Source organism: Orcinus orca, chromosome 6, assembly GCF_937001465.1.
Source record: "Orcinus orca chromosome 6, mOrcOrc1.1, whole genome shotgun sequence".
NCBI lineage: Eukaryota > Metazoa > Chordata > Mammalia > Artiodactyla > Delphinidae > Orcinus > Orcinus orca.
The window spans coordinates 84991356-85017308 of NC_064564.1; the positions used below are offsets into that span (position 1 = coordinate 84991356).

The 25953-nt window shown below is 52.8% G+C and overlaps 1 protein-coding gene across 1 annotated transcript in view; it reads right to left on the reverse strand.

Annotated features, from left to right (window-relative positions):
- PAX5 (paired box 5) overlaps window positions 1-25953 on the reverse strand; it is a 192102-nt gene that overhangs the window by 33242 nt on the left and 132907 nt on the right. Inside the window, exon 8 of the mRNA XM_004271448.4 lies at window positions 16642-16743. Within this exon, the coding sequence (XP_004271496.1) occupies window positions 16642-16743 (102 nt within the window). The remainder of the gene's footprint in view (window positions 1-16641; window positions 16744-25953) is intronic.

Genomic DNA, 25953 nt, shown 5'->3' on the forward strand with positions numbered 1-25953 from the left:
AGTGATAACCAAGGGCACCCACGGGTTTGTGGTGAGGATTCTGTGAGAGTGTGGATGTACCAACTGCGGGTAAACTGAGGAAGGGTGTGGCGGCAGGGGGGTCCTGCTTGTCCTGCCCACACCAGAAACGCCACACGCAGGAGGGAGATGTGTCCCGATTCTCCACTAGGGGGAGCCTGGGCAATTCCTCCTCCAGCAGAAATGAAGTTTGCAAGCATTCATCCTGTCTCATCCCGGGAATTGCGGAAGTGCCCAGGTCCCGGGATGAGAATAGCCTGGGATTCTGTGTCTGGGGGGCTAGTCCTTTCCAAGACATGTGCTGAACAGCCCAGCAGCAGCTACTGAGAGGTCGCTACCTGGAGACCTAAAGTTCCATCAGGCTCACACCATAGCCCCCAAATAACAAACCAAAGAGTAGGTGGAAAGGAAAAGCCACCCATGGCTGAAGGCATTTATTTGGTCTGAGGTAAGCAGGATGGATGGCTTTTAGTTCACCCCTGCACGTGTTTGTGTGTTCACTTCCTCTCTTGGTCCACACATTATTAAATGTGGCTTCTCAAACCCTCACTGAGCGTCTGCCCTGTGCCAGGCTCTGTGCTGGGTCGTGCTGTGATGCAGCAGACACTCAGGCTCACGAGCCTCCTTTGCCCCCCAGACAGCCAGCAGCTAGCTGGGGTTTTGAGTTTCTCAGGGTCTCTCTCACCTCTCCATTTATCTGAGGGCTAAAGAGTTCCAATAAGATTCCCTTAAAACAGACAAAGGGGCAGGACAGCCCTGTAGGGATGAGTAGGTTGTTCACTGCACAAGAGCAACCAGCTAATTGGGCATGTGGGGACTGAAATCCAGCCCCCTCTCCACTTGCCATACCCTGAATCTTGGAGTGGGGCCGCATCCACCCTCCGGGAGGAAGGAGCAAGGTCCTGAGAAACAGCCTGGGGGAAACTTCAAGATAAGCTCTGTGGCTTCGCCTCTCCTGCTGTAGCTTCTTCACTCTGCTGTCACAGATCAGGAGAACACAAAGATGGATACAGTGGCCACCTGTATGGCCAGTGGGCCACCTGGGTTCTCTTCGTTCAGCCCACATTTATTTAGTACTAAGAATGTGCCAAGCACCGTTAAGAGGCACAGGTTGCCTGCAAGGCAGTGTCATCACGCTTTCACTGTGGAGACAGAAGCATGATCTGGCTTGTAGGGTCCTGCCTTTTCTCTTGTTAAAAGGGCTCTGAGCAATCAAGACTGGACTCTATCCTGGCCCTGCCACTTGGGCAAGTTACTCTGTGTGAGCCGAGGCCTCGGCCTCCTCCTCTGGCAGGGAAATGGGATACCATCAACACCAACCTGGTGAGGTTATTGTGAAGGGCAAGCAGGCTGGGAAACGACCAGCCACAGATGTTCTCCCTAGATGTCAGCCACTTCTAGAAAGCAGGGACTTCTCGTCTCTTTTATGCTCACGACAGCCCTTGGAGGAAGACCATTAACATGTCTCCACCATAAAGATGCCAAGTGGGGAAGGTGACTGGAGGCAGGACTGAGGCCACGGGTGCCGAGTCCTGGTCCAGGGCGTCCAAGACACCCCACACACCTTCTCAGCCTCCCCCAGATCTCCCTCCCAGCTGGAGGAATTCCACGCATAGATTTGGACGGAGATGTTCCAGGTACTCGAAGGCTGAGAGGGATGTGTTAAGTCAGGCCTGGGAGACAAAGACGGGAGAGCGAGGCAGGACTTGGACTTGCTCCTTACAGGTGTGCAGGTGGGAGAAAGTGCCCCAGGGTCCCCATGGGGCCACTCGCGGATCCCACACACTGAGAGGCTCCCTGGGCCCTGGGTCAGGGGGCCCCACTCCACCCTCGCGCTGCCCCGCGGCTCCATCCAGTCAAGGCTGGTGGAGCTGAGCACCGGCCCACCTCCCCCAGCAGCCCGCCCGCTTCCTCGCTTCCTCTGGCTGGCCGGCATGGTGGCAGGCCCTGCCTGCTCCCCGGGGAGCCTGCCGCCAGGCCTGATGGCGCTGACGGAGGGAGGGAGGCCGCCAAGCTGTCAGTCTGGAGGTGCCCCTCGGAGGCCCTCCTGGCTGGAGTGAGGAGGGCGGCCTGCGCCGGAGCCGGGCTGTCAGGGCCTTCACGGAGACGAGGCCGGAGAGGCGCTGCCTGACAGCTCGCCCACCGAATTAGGACCATTTGCATGCTAATTTCCAGCACTCTAACGGGCTGGCAGGCTGGCTGGGGTGTGGAGAGTGTGCAGAGAGAGGCACCGCGGCCTCCCTGCCCGCGCTGGAACAATGCTTGACTGATCTAGCTGCGTTAACGAGCAAATTATGGTAATTTTGTTATTACAAATGCATAGAAATTTCCAAAGCGGGCAGCCATTCAGGGCAGCTCCCTGCTCCTCCCCGCTCTTAAATACTGAACCCCTGTTTGTACACATGGGCCTGGCACCCGCTTCAGGGACGGAGGTTCCGAGGGGCCAGGCTTCCATGGGAGCCTCTCGGGGAGTCCCAGGGTGAAACAGCCTTAGGCCAGGGATCCCTTCCTGTCTGCAGTCCAGCCTTGCATCCCCCAAACCCCACCCTCCTGTCCCCCAGGAGTCCCTGCCTGGGCCCTGGGTCTAGCGGTCCCCCAAACCTGCCACATTCAAGCTGGTTTCTTTCCATTCTGAGCAGGTAACATGGGTGATTCTCCTCACAGATGCTCTGAGGTCTTGAGAAATTCAATGATTTCTGTATCCACTCTGTGAACTGGGCTCAGCACCCATGAGGAGGAGCTCAGGGATTGTCTGATGAATCAATGACTGAATGGGAGAGTAAGTGAAGGAAGGAGGAAGGGAGGAAGGAAAGAGAGGCGGGGATAAGGGAAGGGGGGAAGGGGAGGGAGGGAGGTAGTGAAGGAAGGAAGGAAGGAACGGAGGAAGGCCAGAACTTATACCACAAATGAGGACAATTAAGAAAGACCCCGGGGCTTCCCTGGTGGCGCAGTGGTTGAGAGTCCGCCTGCCGATGCAGGGTATGCGGGTTCATGCCCCGGTCCGGGAGGATCCCACATGCCGCGGAGCGGCTGGGCCCGTGAGCCATGGCTGCTGAGCCTGCGCGTCTGGAGCCTGTGCTCCGCAACAGGCCACAACAGTGAGAGGCCCACGTACCGCAAAAAAAAAAAAAAAAAAAAAAGACCCCGGTCAGCTCATTGGTGATGTAATTAATCCAAGACCTCCCCAGAGGATTTATTTGCCAACTGGCAACCCCTCCTGGCATTTATAATTGTCCACTGCTGGACAATCACAATTTGTCCCAGTTTTTCAGGTGATCTTCTTTTTGATTAAAAGTATGTTTTTGGAAGCATGCTCTGGAATGTATCCAGATAGAAGCCTTTTCCAAGAAAGTGAGCTCCCTGCTCCCAGCAGCTCGGAGTGGGTAGCTCCAGCTGCAGGGCGGGGCGGGCACAAAGCTGGATGGTGGGACCCTATTAAAAACCAGTGCACTTGTGGGCGGGGCCCACTGCTTCCCTCCGGGGCCTCTGCCTGTGACCTACTGTCAGTCCTCTGATTTCATGACGGGGATTTCAGGTTCGGGCTGATGTTACTGAAAGGTCACGAGGCTGCCTCAACTCCATTTTGGAAGTCACTGGGGAAAAAAATCATCAGTTACGGAGGAGCGCAGCACTGAGGAAGGTCTGCTCCAGGTGGCCGAGGAAGCCCGAGCCGGCCCTGCTCTCGGCTCTCCGAGGGGCGTATGGGAGGCAGGGACCTAAATGTGAGCCGAGACTTTAGAACCGCAGCTGGGGTCATGGCCAGATTTTTCTATTTGTCTAATTATCTAATTGGGTCACACCTTCCAGAGGGAAACTGAACCCAGGAAAGAAAACAATCATTTCTTTTCGTCCAGCCGCCTGACTCTGTGGGGAAAGCCGAGAGCAGGGGGAGTCGGGGCCTCAGCATGGCCCCAGGCTGAAGCTGTGACTGGCCTGGGGACGGGCACGGCCTGCATCCCAGGAGATGCTCTTGCAGCTGACCAGGTAGGGCCCGGGGAAGATCTGGGCTCAGGAAGAACATGAGAACGTTGGGGTGGGTGGAGCGGGAGTCGTGCTTTGAGTTGTTCTAGAAGCCAGGTCACCCAGGGACCACCCCAGGAATGCCAGGCCTGCGTGAAGTCAGGAGACACAAAGCTTCCTTTTTGTTGCTTCGGTGAAGAACTAGAGGGTGTGGTATTTCCCACCAGCCCGGGGTGGGGGGTGGGGGTGGGGTGGAGGACAAAAGGACAGACTGCTGCCACAGAAAGAAAGCCAGCCTGGCTCTTCCTCTGACTTGCTGTGTGACCTTGAACAAGTCCTTTCCTAGACCTCATCTGCACACTCCCCTGCTGATTTCTAAGGTCAGTCCAGCCCTGTCCATCCCTGGCAAAGGGAGAAGTAGCTATAGAGTGTACAAGGGCCATCTCCAGCCCTCTTCGAGGCATGTGTTACAACAGATCCGCACCCAACACCCCACAGATGCACCCCAACCTAGACCTGTACTAGCTGCCTGCAGTGCTTTGCCCACGGGCAGATTCCCCCAACGCCACGGGCAGGGCCTCTGCTGAACCAGTACCTTTGTTGCTGCCCCCAGGTACCTGCTCTACGCTCCCCTCCTAGGGTCCTGGGTGGTGGTAGGTGATACACGGCTGCTGTCCAGATTCCAATTCTCCTGCAGCCATTTCTGCAAATGGCTCCGACTCCTTCCTGGGGAGTTCTCTTTCCAGGAACCCCCCACCAAAAGTACTCTCAGAAAGTCTGCATATTCACAAAGTTCTGGGGCTGTGGGGATCTGCTTCAATCCAACACTCCTCAGTGCAGACCCAGGACCTCCCCTTATCTCAGAGCTGCCCGTGCAGCACCCTTCTCTTGGGTCCCGCCAGAGAAAGCACTGTGTTTCTAAGAGTCAAACTCCAAATTGACAAAGTCCTTCCCTTATCATCTGGACCCGACCGCTCGCTAGCTGTGTGACCTTAGCCTCGGTTTTCATCTCTGTGAAATGGGGCTAAAAACCATGCCCTCCTGATGCTATTGTGGGGACCTGCTGAGATCACACAAGAAAAAGGCTTGTACTTTGTGAAGATCTGTCCAGATGGTGGTTCATTTTCTTCTCATTGCTGTGAACAAGACCTCAAAATGGCCACAACTGTCATGCATCCTGCTCTGGCAGGACAATGCCCAAGGCATGTGTGACCTGGGATTGCGCTTCACACACAAGGACATGATAACACAGTTGTCCTCTTAAACTTTCCTTTCCCCCCTCTTTTATGTCTTGCTCTCATTCCCACTCCTTCCCTCTCTTTCTCTCTTTCTTTCAGCCCTGGATCTAAGTCTCCCTGATTCGGGTCCTTTATCTGTGCCGTTGCACATAGACTCCTTATAAAGAAAATTCATTTGTTCAGGGTCACCGCGTGGTTTTTCATTAAAAACAAATTACCCGCATTCAGGGAGGACATCTGGGCTTCTCGGGTCCCATTAATGACTATATTTCCAGCCTCCCCGGCCCGGTTGGGCTCCCCTTGCCTGTCACCCTGCGCTCCCAGCCCCGGGAGGACAATGAGAGTGACAGTCAAGTGAAAGGGAAAACATGAGGGATGAGGGCGAGAGGCGAGTCCCCCGAGAGGGGAAGGAGGCAAAAGTGAAAAAAATAAATAACTCAAACAGAGGGTAACAAGGGCCATTGTCTCAGCGTCTTCCAGTGAGGAGCCAGAGTAAACATGGGAAGAGCAAGCCAGTGTGGAAGTCGAGCTGAAGCCCCTTTAATTATACAGTCGGGCCCCAAGCCCCCGACTCTGGACCAGACAAGGTCGGGAGGGCATGTGCCCGATTCAGATACATCCCGCCCATATCCATGGAGCGCCTGCTGTGTGCAGGGACTGGGCAGGTGGAGGATTCCAAGAGGAGCAACCTGGAGCTGGGAGAGCCCGGTCACTCCAGCTCTGAGCGAGGCAGGCCATGGACAGTGCCCTGGCGGTGCTCAGGGGAGAGATGAGCCCCAGGGTGGGGGGCGTAGGCCTCCTGTGAGAGACAGCACTTGACTGGGGCCTAGGAGGATGGCTGAGACGCGGACGGGTGAAGGTGGGCGGTAGAAGGGGATGTACTGGGACCTGAAGTGTGGTTCCCTGGTGTCCCAGCTGGGAAGGACTTCTCCCGAGCCATAAAAGATCTCTGGGTCAGGAAGGCCATCCACAGCCCTGAGGGAGCACCAAGGAAACCAAGGCCTTTTCCTGGGCCCACAGCCCATTCCCTCTCACTCTCTATGGGCACCAGGGGCTGGGTGAACTCGGAACCAGAGTTCCAGGCACCAGGCCTAGCTGCTCCCCTGACTGTCTGTGCACCGTGGCGAGGCACGGCACCTCTCTGAACTCAGCTCGCTTGCCTCTGAAATGGGGATAAACATTCCAACCTCAAAGGTGCTTTCAGGACTTCCCTGGTGGTGCAGTAGTTGAGAATCCGCCTGCCTGCCAGTGCAAGGGACACGGGTTCGAGCCCTGGTCCGGGAAGATCCCACATGCCACAGAGCAACTAAGCCTGTGCGCCACAACTACTGGCTTGTGCTCTAGAGCCAGCAAGCCACAACTACTGAGCCTGTGTGCCACAACTACTGAAGCCCGTGTACCCTAGAGCCCGTGCTCCGCAACAAGAGAAGCCACTGCAATGAGAAGCCCCTCGCCGCAACTAGAGAAAGCCCGCGTGCAGCAACGAAGACCCAACACAGCCAAAAATAAATATTTCTTTTTAAAAGGTGCTTTCAAATTGCCACTGGGGGTGACAGGCATGCCTCCCTTATAGACTGTAAAGCACCATGTGGGTTGAGGCCAGGTTGTTGGTGGAATTAACTTATGGACGGAGGCAATTTGGCTTTATTCCAAGCATTTTCCTTTTGGAGGGCAGGAGTCAAGCCCCACTGCTCTCTCTGCCCCCGAAAGCTCTGGGGGCTGCCAGAAGTTCTCAGGAGAGAAGTGTCCCAGGTGGAGTGACCCACAGGCTTAGTGGTGGCAGTCCATTCAGCTGAGGGCTGACAGCTGATGAAGTTTTAGAGACAAGGGCTGCAGATTCCAGTGGATCAAAGGTAGGAGAACAAAGATGACCCCAGTAGATTCGATTTGGTTTCTGGAAGGACTCCAGTATGTACAGAAGCTAAGCATGCCTCAGAACCTGTATAGTCACTATCCCTGCCCCAGGTTGAAGCATTCATTCCCCCTCCTCACTCCACCTCCCACCGGCTAACATGCTGCTCCACCAACATCAAGCCTGAGAACCGCCTCTTCCCAGATTCCTCCCCTGACCCAGGGCGGCACCACTGGGAAGCTTTAGCTCTGCCCCTGGTCTCCCCATTCTTTGATGTGGACAATGGTGTCTGCTTAATTTTAGCAAAACTCTATGCAAAAGCTGCTTCAGACATGCCCACTGCCCCCCAACAAACCCCTCTATGGGGAAATTCTGGACCTTCTATGCCTGACATCCCCATTCTAGGCTGGATCCCCCTTCTCTGTGCTATGTGCTCCCAGAGTCCCTGGGGTCACCTGTTGCCACCCCTGTCCCCATAGGCCCTACTGACTCGCCTGTATGCACTATAGACTGAGAACTTTTCGTGTCCATGTCCCATGGACAAGGGCATGGCTCTCCCCCTCATATCCCTAGGCTATACCCGGCACATGTAGATGGTCAATAAATGTTGGAAGGAAGGGAGGGAGGGAGGGAAGAGGAAAGGAAGGATGTGGTGGGGGGTAGATTAGATGGATGGATGGATGGATGGATGGATGGATGGATGGACGGACGGATGGACGGATGGATGAATGGATGGAGCAGACATGGGGAAACTAACAAGAGGGTGGGACTCAGAGTAGCCTAGAGGAGGTGAAGGTGTCCTCAGTGCCTGCTCCGAGTTCCCCCAGTTGTGGCCACTTCCTGGGCAGCCTGTCCTTGCCATGGGCCTGACGTGTGTGAGAAAAGGCTGAGGTGCCCTGCCTCCCACCTCTGTGCTCCCCAAAGGGACACTCTGCTTAGATGAGGGAACAAATCATGGTCATCTTTGCTGCCTCTCTTGCCCTGAGGTTCTAGACTCCAAAGTCTGTAAGAACCCATCCCATGTGGGATGCCCAGAAGGCCGTCCTCGCCTGTCACAGCAGTGTTAGGGGACACAGCTATGGGTGTATGGGATTAGCATATTCTGAGGCACCCTTCCTTCAGCTCCACTTGTTGGAAGTGATTACCCAATTACATATGATAGCCCAGGGCCATTGCGTTAGCAGGTCCCAGCCCCAGAGCTGAATGGAAACTGGAAGGGAAATTGCTGCTCACGTCAAACAGAGGTGGCGAGGCTCGGGAGCCTCCAGTTCAGCTGAGGGGTGACACCAGCAGGCAGGGACATCGCAGATTTAGAAGCCCTTGTGTGGCAGGACCAGAGAGCCCCCTACGGAGCATCTAATTCAATCTTCTCACCCCCTGCCTCCTGTTTTAAGAGAAAGCAAGAAGTCCCAAGACCACATCCCAAGGTCACACTGTGAGTGTCTGGCAGCTGGAATCAAAACCCAAGCCTCCTAAGTTCCAGTAGGACCTTCATGCCCCAGCGTGCTTTCCATCTCTGAGCCTTTGCTCTTGCAATTCTTTTCTTCCCCAATGCGGCAAAGCACTCATAAAGCCCACGTGGAGTTTCTCCCCAGTCCCAGCGTCACTTCAATGCAGGGTTCACATGGGGCTTTAGTCACGTGCACTGTCCAGATGAGGCCACTCCAAACCCCTCGTTCTCCATTCTACGAAGGCACAGCAGCCTTGCCTCTGACTCACGTCCAGATCTTCCTGGGCCAAGCCTGCCATCTGTCAAGGCTGCTGTTTGCAGCACTTCGTGCCACAGAGTTTTCCAGGGGTTAAGGCTCTGGGTCTTCTTACACATAGTCCCTCACCCAGCAATGCCCCTCCAACTTCTCAGACTGACAAACTCACCCTTCAATGTGCAGCTCAAATGACCTTCTCAGGGAAGCCTTCCCTGATTTCCCCCACTCCACCCCATTGCCCCTAGCAGTCTCTCTCCTTCATTTCCTCAGCACATTCCTAGATTTTAGCTCTAAACACAGCATGCAGGGATGATTTTTTTTATATCTGTCTCCCCAACTGGACTGTGAGCTCCCTGAGGGCAGGGGCTGTGTCTGTAACACCACACCTAGCCCAGAACGGGCACCCAGTGTCTCTCAGGAACTGTCTGAGAATGAATGAATGGACAAATGAATGGCCACCTGTCATTTCATCCTAGCTGTGCCTGTCATTCCTTGGGGTCTACGTTCCTGGTGTGGCAGAGTGACTGGAGGCCACTAGAGGGCAGCAAAGAGTCAGGAACGAGCAACAGGTGTGCACCCCGAGCCCAGGGCAGGCGTGGAAAGGTGTGGAGGGAGCTTGGAAAGTGCCCAGGCCACAGGACCAGCAGGAGCCCTGATCAGGGGGAAGTAAGACCTAAAAACAAAGGCCACTCATCCCCTAAGCAAACACTCTGATGCTTGGGCCGGCACTTGGGGACAAAGCACTGATCCAGTCTCCTACCTGATGCCTCAGCCCCTCTGCCAAGTCCTCACTGGCTTCTGCCGGCCCCTCCCAAGCCTGCCCATCCCCATACCTTCAGTTCTAATTCTGGAGAAGGGTCTCTATACAAAGGCTGAAGAAGGTGTCCCTCTGACTCCCATCCATGGGTCCCGGCCATGCCTATGGAACTGTGCAGAGTGTACTGTACCCCTGCCCTACAGGCTGAGCGAGGCCCAGAGAGTGGAAACGGCGTGTCAGACCACACGGTGAGGCCCTGGCTGAGCTCGGCCAACATCCAAGCTTCTGCCTCCCCGCCTGGTGCTGGTCCCCCGACGCCTCAAGCCTGCAGGCCTTTCACAGAGCGAGCAATGCTCAGTCAGGGAGGGGCTTGCTACAGACAGACAAAAGAAGCCCTCCTCTCCTCCCCTCCAGACCTCAATACCCTTCCTACCTCACACAGCTGGTGCCTCAGTAACTGCAAACCTTCATTTCAAATGATCCTCAGAAACAGCAGGCAGGGCAGCTCAGAGAGGTCACAGAGCTCATGCAGAGTCCCACAGCTAATCGGTGCTGAAGCCACACTCCTTCCACAGGACCCCTACTTCTCTTGGGACAATTCCGCGTCTCTCTCTGGGCAGACTTTGCCCCTGTGCTCCTGATCTGCTTCACCACCTGTCTGCAGAGCACCTCACCGGGATGTCTGCTTGGTCTCCAAAGTTGATGAGCTCAGATCCTAACCTTGTTGGCCCCCGGCCTCCTCCTCAACCATCTCCCCTTCCTGTCAACCCCACTTACCCAGCTGGGCTGGCTGGGCCATGCTCCCGCCCACGTGAACCCCCTCCAGTCGCCAGCGGGACCCACTCTCAGCCCCCTGCCCCACCCTCTTCTTCAGACGGCCAAGGATACTCCGGTTACAGCCCAGCTCATGGCCCTCTTTACCAGGACACCTTTCTCAACTGGACCAGCCCCAGGTGCCTCTCCGTTTTCTCCAGGCCTGGCACTCAGAGTCTGCCCTACTCCTGCTTGGCAATGCTCTTGTTTGTGACTGGACTGCCCTCTCACTGGATTTCCCATTGATCCACGGGCCCCATGGGCTGTGGGCGCTGCTGGAGCGCTCTTCACTTGACGCCAGCTTTAGGCCTGCCTGCTAGGCTTCTCCCCTCACCACCGCACCCAGCTCAGACCCCTGAATAAATGACAGCAATCATGCATAATAATAATAATTAATGCTTACACTGCACTTATATGTGCCAGGCAAAGTTCTAAGAGTTTTTACATTTATTACAGCCGTCCCTCAGTATCTGCCAGGGATTGGTTCCAGGACCCCCTCGGATACCAAAATCCACAGATGCTCAAGTTTGTTCTATAACATGATGTAATATATGCATATAACCTACACACATCCTCCTGTATACTTTAAATCACCTCTTGATTACTTGTAACACCTAATCCAATATAAGTGCTATGTAAGTAGTTGCTGACACTATTCAAGTTTTGCTTTGTGGAACTTTCTGGACTTTTTTTCCAAGTATTTTCTATCCATGGTTGGTTGAACCCATGGATGCAGAACCCACAGATACAGAGAGCCAACTGTATACATCATTTACATGTACATCTCATTCTTATTATCATCATCATTCCCATTTTATAGATGAGGAGGAAACTAGGGTCTAGAGAAGTTACGTAACTTGCCCCAAGTCACACAGCTAGTAAGAAGCAGGACGGTGGCTCAAAACCAGGCAGTCTGGCTCCAGAGCCCATGCTCTTAACCACTCGGTCTCCCTGCTTCACCACGTGGCTGCCAGTGCGGGCCCTCGGGCAGCCCAGCCTCCTTGGCTGCAGTGTTCCAGCACTGGGCTGAGCTCTCCCCGGCAGCCCAGCCCTCATCACCACCACCACCCCTCTCCACCACCTTTTGCATCTCATCAACTGTTGCCTGAGTGCTACTATGGGCCAGGCACTCTGCCAGGAACCAGGGACACAGTGGCGAGCAAAACAGACAGAACTTTGTGTGCTGTATAACCCTTCTGTACTGTATAGACCTGAGAGGAAACTGCATGAGGAAGGAGTAAACCGCTAATTAAATCCCTTCCATTGTGCTTAGTATCACAAATGAAAAGAACAGGATGCTTTGAGAGGGGTGTGATGGGGTTCTGGTTCAGACGGTGTGGTGGGCAGAGTAACACCGCCATCCCCCAAAGATGTCTACGTCCTAATCCCTGGAACCCAGGATCGTGTCAGGTTATATGGCAAAGGGGGAATTCAGGTTGCTAAGTAGCTGACCTGAAGATATGGAGATGATCCTGGATTAAGCAGGTGAGTCCAATAAAACAACAAGGGTCTTTCTAACGGGAAGAGGGGGCCAGGAGAGAGCAAACCTGGAATATGGAGGCACGATCAAGACTCAGCCCAACGTGGGGCCCCAAAGCAAGGGATGCAGAGTATCTACAGGCTGGGAAAGGCAAGGACACAATTCTCCGCTGGGGCCTCCAGAAGGACACCCGGACTTCAGCCCAGGGAGACCCATTTTGGATTCCCGACCTCCAGAACCGTAAGATGAGAAATTATCATTGTTTTAAGTCACTAGTTTGTGGTAACTCATCACAGAAGCAAGAGGAAACTAACACATTTGGTGATGGGGAAGGCCCCTCAGAGGAGGTGAAACCGCAGGGGTGAGAGGGAGCCAGGCAGGCTGGGCCAGTCGGCAGCGGCAGCAGCAGAGGGGGCTGAGCGCGCTAAGCAGAGGAAACTGCCAGTGTGAGGGGAGCAGGCGCCGTCATTCCTCCCGCTGGAATCCGGGGCCCTGTGCCTGCCCAGACGGCCTCACTGGCCTCAGGGGTCTGCTCCACCCTCACCCTCACCTCCCACTTCTTCAAGAAAGCCATCAGTGGATTGAGCAATTTAACTGAATGGCATCTAGAAGTGATGTACACCAATCCATGGCAAGTAGGGCGCCCAGGGCAGAGGAGCCTGCCAGCCTCCTTCTAGGGCCTCCCATCAAACAGCTGCTTGTCTGCTGCAGCCCAGGGAAGGCAAACACGGCAGGATTTCCCGGCACTCTGGTCTGAAGCCCCCAAGAGGAGTCCAGTAAAGGATACACGGGGGCGCCCAGGTTCATCTCAAAGACAGTTGGTTCCTTTGCTTCTTAGACTCACTGAAGCCAAAGGGCAGTGAACGCCCCTTTCTTTCCCCCAGCCTAGAATTTTTAAGAGTTTCAAATGCCATGTCAATATTCGTTAGGTTGTGCAAATATCTTCAGGCGGGACTCAACTAGTTATACTGCTCAAGACACTATGGAATCTTTGGTGCAAAACTTTTGGCATTTGATGAAGATAAAACCTGAAAACTGTCTCCACTCTGAGCTGATATGACGTGCCGCACTTGCTTTAATCGACGAAGCAAAGGGCTACGCGGGGTTGGCAGAGCCACAGGAACTGAATCTACCAACGCTAGAGAAAGCCAAGTAGCCCTGTTTTGCGGGTGTGAAAACACCCTGGAACCAGAAAGGGCAGACAACCCCTGATGGCGGAGTCAAATTCGAAATAAACAAGAGTTGAAGCCACCAAGCTGTCAGTACAGGAAAATGTACTATTTTTCCAGGCCCCAAAGTTCAACTGCCCAAGTGTTCCCTGGACATGATCCCTCCTCAACTTGTCCTAAAAGCAGACCTTATCCATGGAAGCCTCCTTTATAAATGGAAGAGGGGGCAGCCAAATGTTTCCCAAAACCTAGGGTAGGAAAAACAGCTCAGAAGATTTCAGTTTCCCTCGGGATTCACTGCCAGGCCAGGAGGGAGGACTGTTCCATATAGCGAAACAGACCATCGCTGTGTAACAGCCTCAGCGATACAAAAACAGGATAAATGATTCGCCTAAAACCTTGCTCAGCTTGTTTCTCCAAACGCTGCCAACATGCCCTTGTGGGTCTAGAAATGGTATCCCCTGCGGTCACAATTGAATGAATACCTCCCAGATCCAGAAGCCCCAGGGGTTATGAATCAGAAATCTGAACAACTACAAAGTTGAAACCCTGACACAGGTTGTGGTATATCCACATTCTAATCCCTAGAACCAGGGCTCATTACGTATATGACCAAAAAAAGTGGGGGGAGGGGTCCTTGTAGATGTGATTAAGTCCAGGATCTTGAAATGGGAAGATTACCCCACATTATCTGGGTGGGCCCTAAATACAGTCACATGTATCCTTACAAGAGAGAGCTTGAGGGAGACTTGATACACACACACACACACACACACACAGAAGTGATGTGAAGATGGGGCAGAGAGTTGCAGATTGGAATGATGCGGCCACAAGCCAAGGAATGCCAGGAGCCCCAAGAAGGTAGCAGAGGAGAGGAACGGGTCTCTCCCTGGGGCCTCCAGAGCGAGGACAGCCCTGCCCACACCTTGATTTTGGCCCAGTGATACCGATTTCAGCCTTCTGGGCTCCAGGACTGTGAGAGAAATTTCTCTATTGTTTTAAGCCACCGCGTTTGTGCTGATTTGTTAAAGCAGCCACAGGAAACTCATATGCGGGTCAATGTTAATTTTCCCTCCCTCCCGCCCTCAGCCAACACTCACAAAAAAGTACCTATTCCGTGTTATGGGCTATGAGGGGTGCAGAGGACGACTAAAGCAGAGGCCTGGCCTCAGCGAGCTCACCTCCTGGTGGCAAAGCTAATTGGTCCACGTGGCATAACAAACAAATGTAAAGCATTGTCCCCAGAGCGGGGCCTCACCAGAGGCATCAGGGGCGGTGATGTTTATGCTCAGCCCTGGAGGGTGAAGCTGGATCCCAACAGGCTGAGGCAGGGGTGGTCTAAGCCAGAGACACAGAATAAGGAGGGACACTGACCGGTCTGAGAGGCCTGCTGGGGACCAGCGAGCGGTCAGGGCGGGGGACGGGCTGGGAGAGTTGGCCAGAAACGCAAGTTGAGGCCAGACTGTGGTGATGCCTGAGTGACAGGCCCGGGACCTGCTCTGCTGAAAGGTGGGCCGTCTCTGCCTTGGGCCAACTCTGGGCAGTTCCAGCAAAGACCATGCATGCGGGCCAGCACTGCCCCATGAAGCCTTCCAAGAATGAGTTTGGAAATCATTTTGGAGACAGAGTCCCAGAGATGTGATGCTGGTTTGGACACTGAGGAACAGGAACTGAGGACCTGCCTGCTGAGCGTGGAGTCCCAGCCCTGATGCCGGCTCTGGCACTGAAGGAGTGCTGAGCTGCACGAGAAGAGAAAGCAGAAAGAGAAGGAAAAAGGGGAGGAGGGAGACGTGGGGCTCCCCTGCCAAAATGCTTGTCTTCCTTCCTCCTCACTGTGCGCCCTCCCTCTCCGCAGAGTCCCAGGGGACCACACCACCCGGCTGGCCCTGTGGCTGCCCCTGTCCAGCTGCTGCCGGCAGGTTTGGTTAGACTGTACCCTTGTGCAGGCCTGTGATTCCTGCTGCCACTATTAATGGGCATCGGTTCCCGCTGGGGGCTCTGCCAGGCCCCCAGCCGTTTGTATCCTGAGCCCGGTAATTAGAGCTGGGAGAATCCCAGGGGCTGGAGGCCAGGCTCTGTCTGGATAATCTCGGGAAAGTTCAGCTGCTCCTCTGAACTCGGCCTCTTTGGGGTTGGCAGCAGGGAGCCAGCAGGGCCAGCCGGGTGGCGTCTGCTTCACCTGCCAATGTGCTCTCGGGACAGGGCCCGGGGCTGCCGCCTCCCCCTCTGCTATCACTGAAAGCGTGCATTGACAGACTGAATGTACATGATGGCAGAGGACAGCAGTGCTGAACTGGAGGGCAGAAGACCCAGATTCAAGACCTGCTACCACCAAGCTCTGCAGCCTTGGCCAGTTCCCTAACTTCTCTGAGTCTCAGTCTCCTTCTGAAACCTCGGGACCCTGCCCACCTCACAAGGTTGTAACACCAAAGGGCTCCTGGGCAAGCACTCTGCACTTGACAAAGGGCCCCACAGACGGGAGGGGCCGTTACTGGATAGGCAGGATCCTCCTAAGGCTGCCCTAACTCGCTGAGGGCTGAGAGATGAGTGGGGGTGGAGCGGGGGGCAGGAGGGCGTGTGTCCCACCGCCTCCGCTTGCCCAGAGCGTGGTGTCTCCCTGTGCTCTGCCACGGCCCATCCTGGCGGCAGAAAAGGCAAAGGCTTTGCAGGCGTGAAGCCGGCAGGCCTCCCCAGCGTTGGCAAGGCCCAGGGCAAGAGTACACACGGAGGCCATTTTCCATATGTCCCATATTTAAAAGTCATAAATCAAACTAACAAGCCATTAAATGAAATATGCTCTGTCCTCCTACCTTGTTAAATACATCTTTGTAATAACCTGGAAGGCCAGGAGCGAATTCAGAATTCTGGGACTCCTTGGCGCCTGCGCCGGGCTCTGGCTACGTGGGGAAAGCCCGCCCAACTCTGGTCTGCCTAGCTTCCTTTCCCATGCCCAGCCCACTCATCCTCACCCCGGCCTCAAACACAGGTGTGGACGCCCAGCCTTCACGTCCAAGCTCTGTCCACACCGTCCACAAAGAGTCGGTCCTCAGGCCCTGGGGTGCACGTATCTGGGATGTGGGCTGGGAGGAGGCTGGAAGAGGCTTAGGGCTGTTTGGGCAGGACCCCTGGGTGGGCTAGAAGGAGGGGTATGGGCACCAGATGGGCACGTCCCCTTGGCCTGCAGACTCCCCAGTCCATGGGTGGGGGGACACTGCCCCTGCAGTGTGGAGGAGGCTCCAGAGCAGGGGCCCTCCTGCCTGGTCTAAGGGTGGTTCACGCCGGGTCATGGCTTCTAGTCGTGGCTCTGCCTCCTACTTGATGGGTGACTTAGGCACGTCCCAGCCCCTCTCTGACCTTCGGCCAGATCCCGGCCCCCTCTATGTTCAGGCTTCCTGTGTAGCCAGTGAGGGGTGTGTGAGCGACAGTCAAGGGCCCCCCTCTCTCTGATGTCCTCAGACGTGCTGCCGCTGGCTGGTCCAGCCCCACTGCCAACCCAGCTGCAGAGAAAGAGGCCGACAGTGCAGACCTCTGCCTCATTTATTCAGGTCCACTTCTCAGAAGCAGAGAGGTCGTCTGTGCTGTTTGCGGGGATGCCCCCCGGAACCCCGAACGTCGCCTGCTACAGAGACGCAGACAGTGCAAACTCACCAGGCACCATCCCTGTCAGTGTCGGCGCTGAGTAGCTGCCCTGTCCGGCGGGGGGGACATGCGGAGGGTACCCGGGGAGGGTCGTGCTCGCCAAGTCGCGGCCTGAGGAATCAAAGCAACAAATCACAGGGTGAGCATCTCCACGGCCAGCTGCTCATGTCCACAGCTCCCTGGACATCTGCACATTTGTCACGTCTGGATGCTTAACACCAATGTGCCCCCAGTCCACGTGCATGTGCATGCACGCGCGCGCACGCACACACACACACGCACACACACACACACACACACACACACACACTTACCCACCCCTCCAGCCGCCCAGGCTCCACTCAGCAGGAAGCAGGGATGGCTCTGCCACACCCTGGGAAACTGGAGCTCTGACCAAGGGAGCTCCCCTTGCCCTCCACTCCCCAAGCAGGGCTTGGACTTCTCCATCCCACACCTTTTCTTCTGCTGTGCCCTCTGCACACGGCCCAACACTACCGGCCTTCAAAGACCAGCTCAACTGCCTCCCTCCTCCTCTTCCTCGACAGTGGGCGGGGCTCTTCCTGCCTCAGACCCGTATCTGGTCCTCACTGAACTTTTCCTCTTTGGGCCTAGAGCTTGTCATTCATTCAGTGATGGTGCAGGACGCACCTCCTGACACCAGACACTGCTGGACTGTGGGACATGGAGGTTACGGCCTCAGCCCTCGGGGGCAGACATCCAGTGGGCACATGTCCACCTCGTTGCAGGCTGTCAGCTCCTGAGGGCAGGGGCGACACCTCGTTCAGCACCTAGAACACCTGCCTCCACCACAGGGCTTAGCACCTATAGTAGGTCTTCATGAAAAATGTGTGAATGAATGCAGCAGCCAAGTGGTCTGGGTTCCAGGCCGTGTGGAAGAAAACCCCAAAGTGGTAGAACTGTGTAAGGGAAGTGCCACTGAGGTCTGCCGCTCAGGGAAAGAGCGGGGCTACAGCTCTTCAAACATTGCCAGTCACACGTATGTACCCAGGTGCTCACGCACAAGACCAACAATCCAGACCCTGGGAGATGGGACTGCGCAGTGATTACCTGCTGAGCTCTGAGGACGAGACCCTACCCTGGTGGGCGGAATCGGCAGTTGCCCCTAGAAGAAAGGGATGCCCCTGCTGTCAGCCATCCTGGGAAATGGGTGGGAAATCAGGTGGCCTTGGGAGGGAGAGAAGGCGGCCTTGGGATGAGGGAGGGAGAGAAGGCAGAACCTTGCCCTCTTCTGGATGTGGACTCTGAAGGCCAGAAGAGGTCCAGCGGTATGGGGGACCAGCCCCTGACCCCGCAGAGCCAGGCTGGGGCCCAGGGGCCTCCCCTAGGGCCCAGTGGGGTGCTGCCAGCAGGACACAAGTACACGACTTTGAGCTCCAGCACCACTAGCAGGTGGCCAAAGAGGAGGGAGCATCTCTGACCAATGCCCCCCAGAGGATCCAAGGCAGCGACCATTTATGAGCCTGAAAATGGTCCCCCATATGAAAGAACAGCCCTTCTAGTGCCAGTCCCTCAAAGACTGTCCAGCCAGCGCCCAGAGGCTGCCTCATTTCACAGGTTCTGCTTGTCTTCCAGACCCTTACAGAGCACAAGGCAGCTGCTCGACAGCAGGCCCCCTGCCCCCGCCCTCTGCTCAGCACCTCCCTGGCTTTGGACTGGGCATCTGGCTTGTGACAAGCATGGCTCGTGTCTCTTCACATGCAGCATTGCTGCAGCACAGCAGGTGCCCCAAGGTTTACCTCCTGGAGTCCTGATTGCCCTCCGAACTGCACGTGACTCCCCATGAGAGCTGAGATCAGACAGAAAAGTGGGGTTGACAGAACTGACCACACTTACATGGTGATTTCAAAAGGCTTTCCCCCGCCCCGCCCCCCCGCATCCCCTCCCTCTTCTGACCCAGCCACCACAGCCCTCCACAGCAGCTCCTTTCTGCACAGAGTCTAAGCTCCAGGATCACGTCTTTGTACCCCAAGGCTGGAATGGCAGAGGCCTACAAACGTTTAAGTGAATGAAAGGCGTGGCCCTGCTAGAGAAGCAGGAACTCTCTGGAGGCCAAAATACTCCCCTCCATCTGGGGTCAAGGGCCCGCAGAGCTCTTCTTGACCAACCCCTGTGCCATTTTGCAGACGAAAACCCTGAGACCCACGGCAGGGAGAGGGGAGCAACTGGCCCATGTTTCCTAACATCAGCCCAGGAGCCACCTCTATCTTAAGCAGCATCCTGTTGGGGGTTGGGGGAGCACCCAGGCCCAACACAGTCTTCTCCACACTTGCTACAGAGATTTGGTGACCCAAGGGCCACTGAAAAGATGTCTCAGGAAGCAGAGTGAGCACAAGTGTCAGAATACTCGGTGCAAGATCGTGGTGCCAGGGGCCAGACTGTGAAACGTGTAGAGAGAGCGCAGGCTGGGGCTGTTCTAATGCGTCGGCTTCCCTACCAACCCGTGCAGCACCCACTCAGCCCCAGCCCCAGACTCAAACCACAAACGCTTACATAGAAATTGTAAACACCAGGCTCTGTTCTCAGTCTTTTAAATCATTAACTCATTTAACCCTCAACAACCCCATGAGGTAAGGTACCGATATTTCCCCACTTTATAGGATAATGAGACGGAGAAAGGTCAAGTAATTTGTCCAAGGTTGCACAGTAAGGGCCAGGGTCTGAACCCAAGCAATCCAGTGGCAAAGACCATGTGTTTAGCCAGTCCACTCCACTGCCTTGCACAGGTACCTGGCTGTGCTTCTGTCCACCCGACTCTCAGCTGGGACAGCAGGCTGAGCCCTGCCTTCAGGCCACAGTGTCACCATGGCTTACTGGCTCCCTCGTGCAGAAGGAAATTCAACTACACGGTTTTTGTGATATATGTGTTGAGGTGGGAGCCAGGACCACACCAGCAGGAGGCCAGATCTGCCTCCTGAAAGATGCAGGCATTATTCTGATAGGAGGCTGCCTGGTACAGGGGGCTCCTGGGGCCAAGCCCCACGAGGTCCACATCCCACCTGTCTGCCTGAAATGGATAAGAGGCTCCTGAGAAGGGAAGGGACTTGCCCACGACACTCTACTGATTTGAGGCAAGGCTGGGACTGGAATCCAGCTCTCCTGTCTCCTGGAATTTGGTTCTTTCTTCAACAGGGGCTGTCCTTTTGGTCACATCTGAACCTCAACGGTTTCTGCCACTGTTATATATGCTTTAAAACCCTGATCCCAAAAGCAGAAATGCAGTGCCTCACCAAAGCACTCAACTCAGGAAGCTAGATAAAAAAGCAATAAAATGAACCTAAGGAAAGGAGGAGGAAGGAATCGATAAACAAAAGCAGAAAATAATGAATTAGGAACCAGAAAAGCAGACACAATAATAAATATACACAATAATAAATACAGCCAAGAGTTGTTCTTTGAAAAGACCAATAAGATAGACAAACCTAGGGCAAGATTCAAAAAAGAAGACACAAATATCAAGATAAGGAATGAGGAGAAGATACAACCAGAGATATGGAAGAGATGATATTTTAAAAACATAAGAAAACGCGTGGACGCTCTAGCTATTAAATGTGGAAATCTCGTCAAAAGGGACAACAGTCTAGGAAAACATGAATTAGCAAAACTAACTCAAGAAGAGGTAGAAAATATGAACAGCCCAATCGTCTTAGAAAAAATAGAAAAAGTTGTTTAAAATTATTTTTTAAAATAAGGTGCCTCACCCATTTAGCTTCTTGGGCAAGTTTGTTTTTGTTTTTGGCAAGTTCTTTTAAACCTTCAAGGAACACATACTTCTATTATTAAGCTGATCCGGGATACATAAAACTAAGAAAATCTTCATTTTGCCAAGCTAGCAAAATGATCCTGATTTAAAAACTGAACAAAGGTGCACAGAAATGAAAATTAATGGCCAGTCTCACAATTTATTAATATGCATGCAAAAAAACCCTACTATCTCACTGATGAAGCAACATATAGAGAGAATAGTACACATGACCAAATAAGGTTTATGCCAGCTATGCCAGGGCGCTTCAATATTAAAGCATTCATTGGGAATTCATATTAATATATCAAAAGAGGAAAACCATAAGATTATATCAAAGCTGTGGAAAAGGCATTGGCTAAAATTAAAGAACACTTACAGCTCAATAATAAAAAGACAAACAACTCAGTGTAAAAATGGGCAAAGGATCTGAATACACATTCATCTAAAGAAGATATACAAAAATGGCCAATTCGCTATCAGGGAAATGCAAATCAAAACCACAATGAAACACCACTTTGTACCCATTAGAATGGCTATAATCAAAAAGACAGATTTTTGACAGCATTGGGAGAGATGTGGAAAATTGGAACCCTTATACACTGCTGGTGGGAATATAAAATGGTGCAGCCACTTCAGAAAAGTCTGGAAGTTCCACAAAAAGTTAAACATAGAGTTACCATGTGACCCAGTAATTCACTCCAAGAGAAACAAAAACATATGTCCACACAAAACATGTACACGTATGCTTAAAGCAGCATTATTCATAGTAGCCAAAAAGTGGAAACTATTCAAATATCCATCAACTGATGAATGGATAAAGAAAATATGGTGTATCCATACAATGGAATATTTGGCAATAAAAAGGAATGAGGTACTGATACATGCTAAAACATGGATGACCTTGAAATCATCAGGCTAAGTGAAAGAAGCCAGCCACAAGAGACCTCATACTGTATGATTCCATTGACATAAAATGTCCAGAATAGGCAAATCTATGGAGACAAAAAGTAGATTAGTGGTTGCCTTAGTCTGGGGGTGGGAAGGGAGGAACTGCTAATGGACATGAGGTCTTTTTTTTTGGGGGGGGTGCAATGTTCTAAAATTGGTCATGGTGATGGTTGCATGACTTTGTGAGTGCACTAAAAATCATTGAGTTGTACACCTCATATGGGTGCATTGTGTGAAGTATATCTCAATAGCACTGTTATTTTTTATTCTTGCCATCTATCATCAGCATAATCTTGAAAAAGAAAAAGTCATTTGACACCAAAAATGTAGGAAGGACATAATATTAAACTGTTTCTGAAACCAAATAAAATTATCTTTAAGGAAAAAATATTCAATAAAAGAAAAAATTGATAAATTGGATTACTTAATAAAACAGACCAAAAACCTCTTGCCTGGTAAAAACAAAATAAGCAAGGTCAAATGATAAATGGCAGACTGGAAGAAATTATTTGCAGCGTATACCGTAGATAAACGGCTACTATCCTGATATATCAAGAGCACATAAGAATCAAAGGGAAAAGAACAAAAGTCCCGTAGAAAAATGGCCAAAATTCGTGAACATAAAACTCACCAAAAATATTTATATATATATATATATGTAAAATGACAAACAAATTGAAAAGACGTTCAGTTTACTCATAATACTAGAAATGCAAATTAAATGCAAAATTGTACAACCCCATGTGGAGGGGGATTTGGCAACACCTAACAAAACTGCACAAGCGTTTACCCTTCCAACAGGCAATCTCACTTCTAGGGATTTACCCTGAACATACATACGCCTTCAGCAATACGCATACACACGGGTTAGTCACTGCAGCACTATTTGTAACTACAAATTACTGGAAACGATCTAAAGGCCCAAGCCTAGAGAACTGGGTGAATAAACTGTGGTGCGCACACACACTGGGGTCCCTTGCAGCTGTGCAGAAGATCTAGGAGCCGGAGGGCTGCGCCTGGCACGGGTGATGGAAGCCAGGAACTGAACCCTGGTTGCCCCGCGCCTTTGCATCAGGTTGCTGTCCTCCACACAATCCCAGGTCAGAACCCTTAGGGAAGTTCAGGTTCCAAATGACTAACTTTGGAAAACCACAGAGGGATGATGGTAGGGAAGGGACAAAAGTAGACTCTTGGCCCTGGAGGTGTGTGAGTTTGGAATGCTCAAAATACAAACGAGTGAAGGGGAGAGGGCGCAGGGCTGGCTTAGCTGACACTGGTGGAGGAAGTGGCCTCTGGAGGCCAGACCCATCCCGAGGGAGGAGACGCTCAAGCCAGCGCAGAGGGTGTCAGGCTCCAGGGGGCAGGAAGCCACCTTCACCTGCTCAACTTTCCTACAGGCCCCCAGTTGCCTCCAGAGTCAAATCTGGACTCCTGGGATGGGCAGGGGGTGTGGAATTTGGAATCACACAGGTCTGGGTGCAAACTTAGCACCACCACTTCCCAGCTGTGTGACCTTTGGAAAGTAATACAATCATCTGAGCTTCAGTCTTCCTTTTGTAATCGGAAACAGAGCGTATTTATTGGGAGCAAAACAATGCGGTGCTTGCTGTGACAGTATTAAAACATGTCCGCAAAACATGTCTTCTTTGCTAGCCTTCTCGTAGAGGGAAGGGGTCTATGTCCCCTTGCCTTGAATCTGGGCCACTTTGGTGACTAGTCAACCAACAGAGCAACAACTTCCTTAGAGGTTCCCATGAGCCAGGCCCTGGGCCAGTACTTCACATGCCTTATCTCAGTCAACACTCACAACAACCCCAGAATGTGGGTACTATTATTTTCCCCACTCTACAGATGAGGAAATGAAGGCCTCAAGCAGTTGATGTGCCCAAGGTCGTACAGCTGATAATCATGATCGTTAACTTTTTTGCAGCACTTACTATATGCCAGGCACTGTTCTAACACTAGGCAGCATTCCAAACACTGTTCACTGTGTTTTGTAGATTTAATTTAATCCTCAGAAACTCTGTTAGGTAAGTCCTACTATTATCCCCATTTTACAGATGTGGAACTAAAACACAAAGAGGTTAGGTACCTGCACAAGGTCTCACAGCTAGTAAGAAATGGAGCCATATCCAAACTTAGGCATTCTGGCACCAGAATGCCTCACACTCCCCCAGTGCACTGGGCACTTGTCCTTTTCCTGCCCGTAAACTGGAGGTCCCCAGACAGCAAGAGCTGCTCACATCCCTCCCTTCCCTGCACTGGCCGGGCACACAGTAGGTGCTCAGAAAACGTCTGCCAAGGTGAAATTAATCAAAAGACATTGGTTCTCCCGTCTGAAAGAAACTTCGGTTCCCACCTCATCAACGTCTCAGAAAGCCCTTCATCATGAACTCCACAAGATAACTAGCCCTGATTTATCTGTTTTTTTGTTTGGATGCAACTTTTTCTTTTTCATACAGGCCATTTCTAGGTAGGCTCTCCCTATGTACACTAATGGGGGGAAATCTGAATCCAATTAACTTCAAATTTAGCTCATAATGAACTTATCTCATTTTGCTACCAGCTCCATTCTCATCGTGTGGCAGTAATTAACCACTGGGGGTTGTCACTCCCAGACACATGACATGGAGATCCTCCCATCCCCTCACTTCAAACCCTTACAGAATTCATTACCCTGACAGTGTGCAAACCCTTCATTTTGAATACCGCAGGGCACCAACCAAACTCCCCCTCTATCTGCCTGACTGTGTGTGTGAGCGAGAGAAAGAAGAAAGCAAGCCACTGAGAAGGCATGAATTATTGTGAACAAGATGGGAGCAGGATGCTGGTGATGGTTCAATGGCCAGAGAGGGTCTGCCAGCCTTGACATCCCTGGGTTGGAGGTTCTGCCCAGAGGAGGGGAGTCTCCACCCACAAAGCCCAAGCTCTAAGGGAATATGGCGGAGCTGGCTGGGGAAGGCTAAGTCCCTTCCAAACTGGCGATCATATCCACTGGGGACTCTTCATGCCCAGGAAGCCTGCACACCCCAGGCCGGGGCAATGGTGACTTGCTGTGTGACCTCAGGTAAGTTCTGCCACCTCTCTGGGCCTTAGTTTTCCCATCAGAACACTCAAGCAGTGGGAACAGATGGCCTCTGAGGGATTTTTCTGCTCCAACATCCTATAGGTCAGAGGCCTCATTTTACCCCTGTGTTGTTGGACATGGAGGCCGGGCCAGCTGCTATAGAGATGGAAGTTCCTGCCCGCCTAGCCTCAGCACTCCTGCCTAAAGCATCAGGTACCCTGGGGCCCCTGGATTAAATCCTAGTGAAAGGAGGGTAAGCATCAGTCTTGTTTCTGTCTTCAGGAAAGGAACTTACGGCAGGAGATGGGGGCCGTCGACCTGCACTTTATTGCCACGGCCCCCTCACCAAATGTCCACAAGGGCGACCAGGCACCTGGCCCGGAAAGCAGCTCCTACTCAGCTGTGGCTAGTTTTCAGAAGAAGCTGGTTTCATTTCATTTGGGAATCGCCTGTCTACATGAATGTTGACTCAAATCCAGTTTCTAATATGTACACTGAGGGCCAAAGAAAACTTATCTGAAGCCCATGTTTAGCCCTCAGACGGCCAATTCTCAGCCCTTCCTATCCTCAAAGCTCTCGAATCCTGTCTGAACCTCCCCACACCATCACCCCCACCAGCTTCACCAGCTGCCAGGCCTTTCAAGGACATGAGCCCTGCCTGGGTGTAGGTAACTACGAAAGAGTAACCACTGTGCCGGGCAGAACAGGCCAGGGGATGGAGGAAAAGCACTGCAGGAGGCAACTGCTGAGAAACTGGGGCTCAACCACAGCCAGCTCCCTGGGGCCATCCTAACCCCCTGCCATCTTTCTTGTTTCTGGGGGCGGCGGGGACAGCCCCAGCCTCCCAGCCACGCCAGCTTCCAAGACACCCGGTCTCCCTCAAGCCCAGTCAGTCCCCAAGCCCCTCCTGACTCTCCATTGCCTCGGTGCCCTCTCCTCCCTGGCCCGACCTGCCAGGTCAGATTGTTCTTCCCTTCACTCTGTTTCCTGGCAACCTCCCCTCAGCCCCCTGCCCTGTCCCTGCCCTACCGTCTGTCTGGATGGCCTGTCAAGGCTGCTCTTCCAGAGCCCCGGCATCCAGCCACCAAACCGCTCAGCTCACCCTGAAGGACAGCTTGGAATCGCACAGGAACTCAGTGAGGGCTCCGAAGCCAACACTTCCGATTCTATCTTGGTTCAATAATTTAACCAGAACTGCAGACACTTCTACTTCTACAACATTTTCTCAGAAAACACTTCCTCAGAGTCACAGAACCATGAGAAAGCCTTTTGCATGTTAAGAAACATTATGAAAACTTAAAAAGAAAAGGTCATAAAGGTGGGAAGCATAGCCTTTCAATGTCACGGGGCACTATTTAACAGGCACACCCAAGGATCATACTTCTAAGAGAATATACCTGTGTTTGATGATTCTTTACTGTTTGATTAGAACCTAGAAATAGGGAAGTTACACATTAATGTGTAGATTTCTATCAAGTAGAAAAGATAACCCCAAAGGTTTGGGTTTATTGCCCTGTAGGGCATTAACCAATTTTGTATCTAA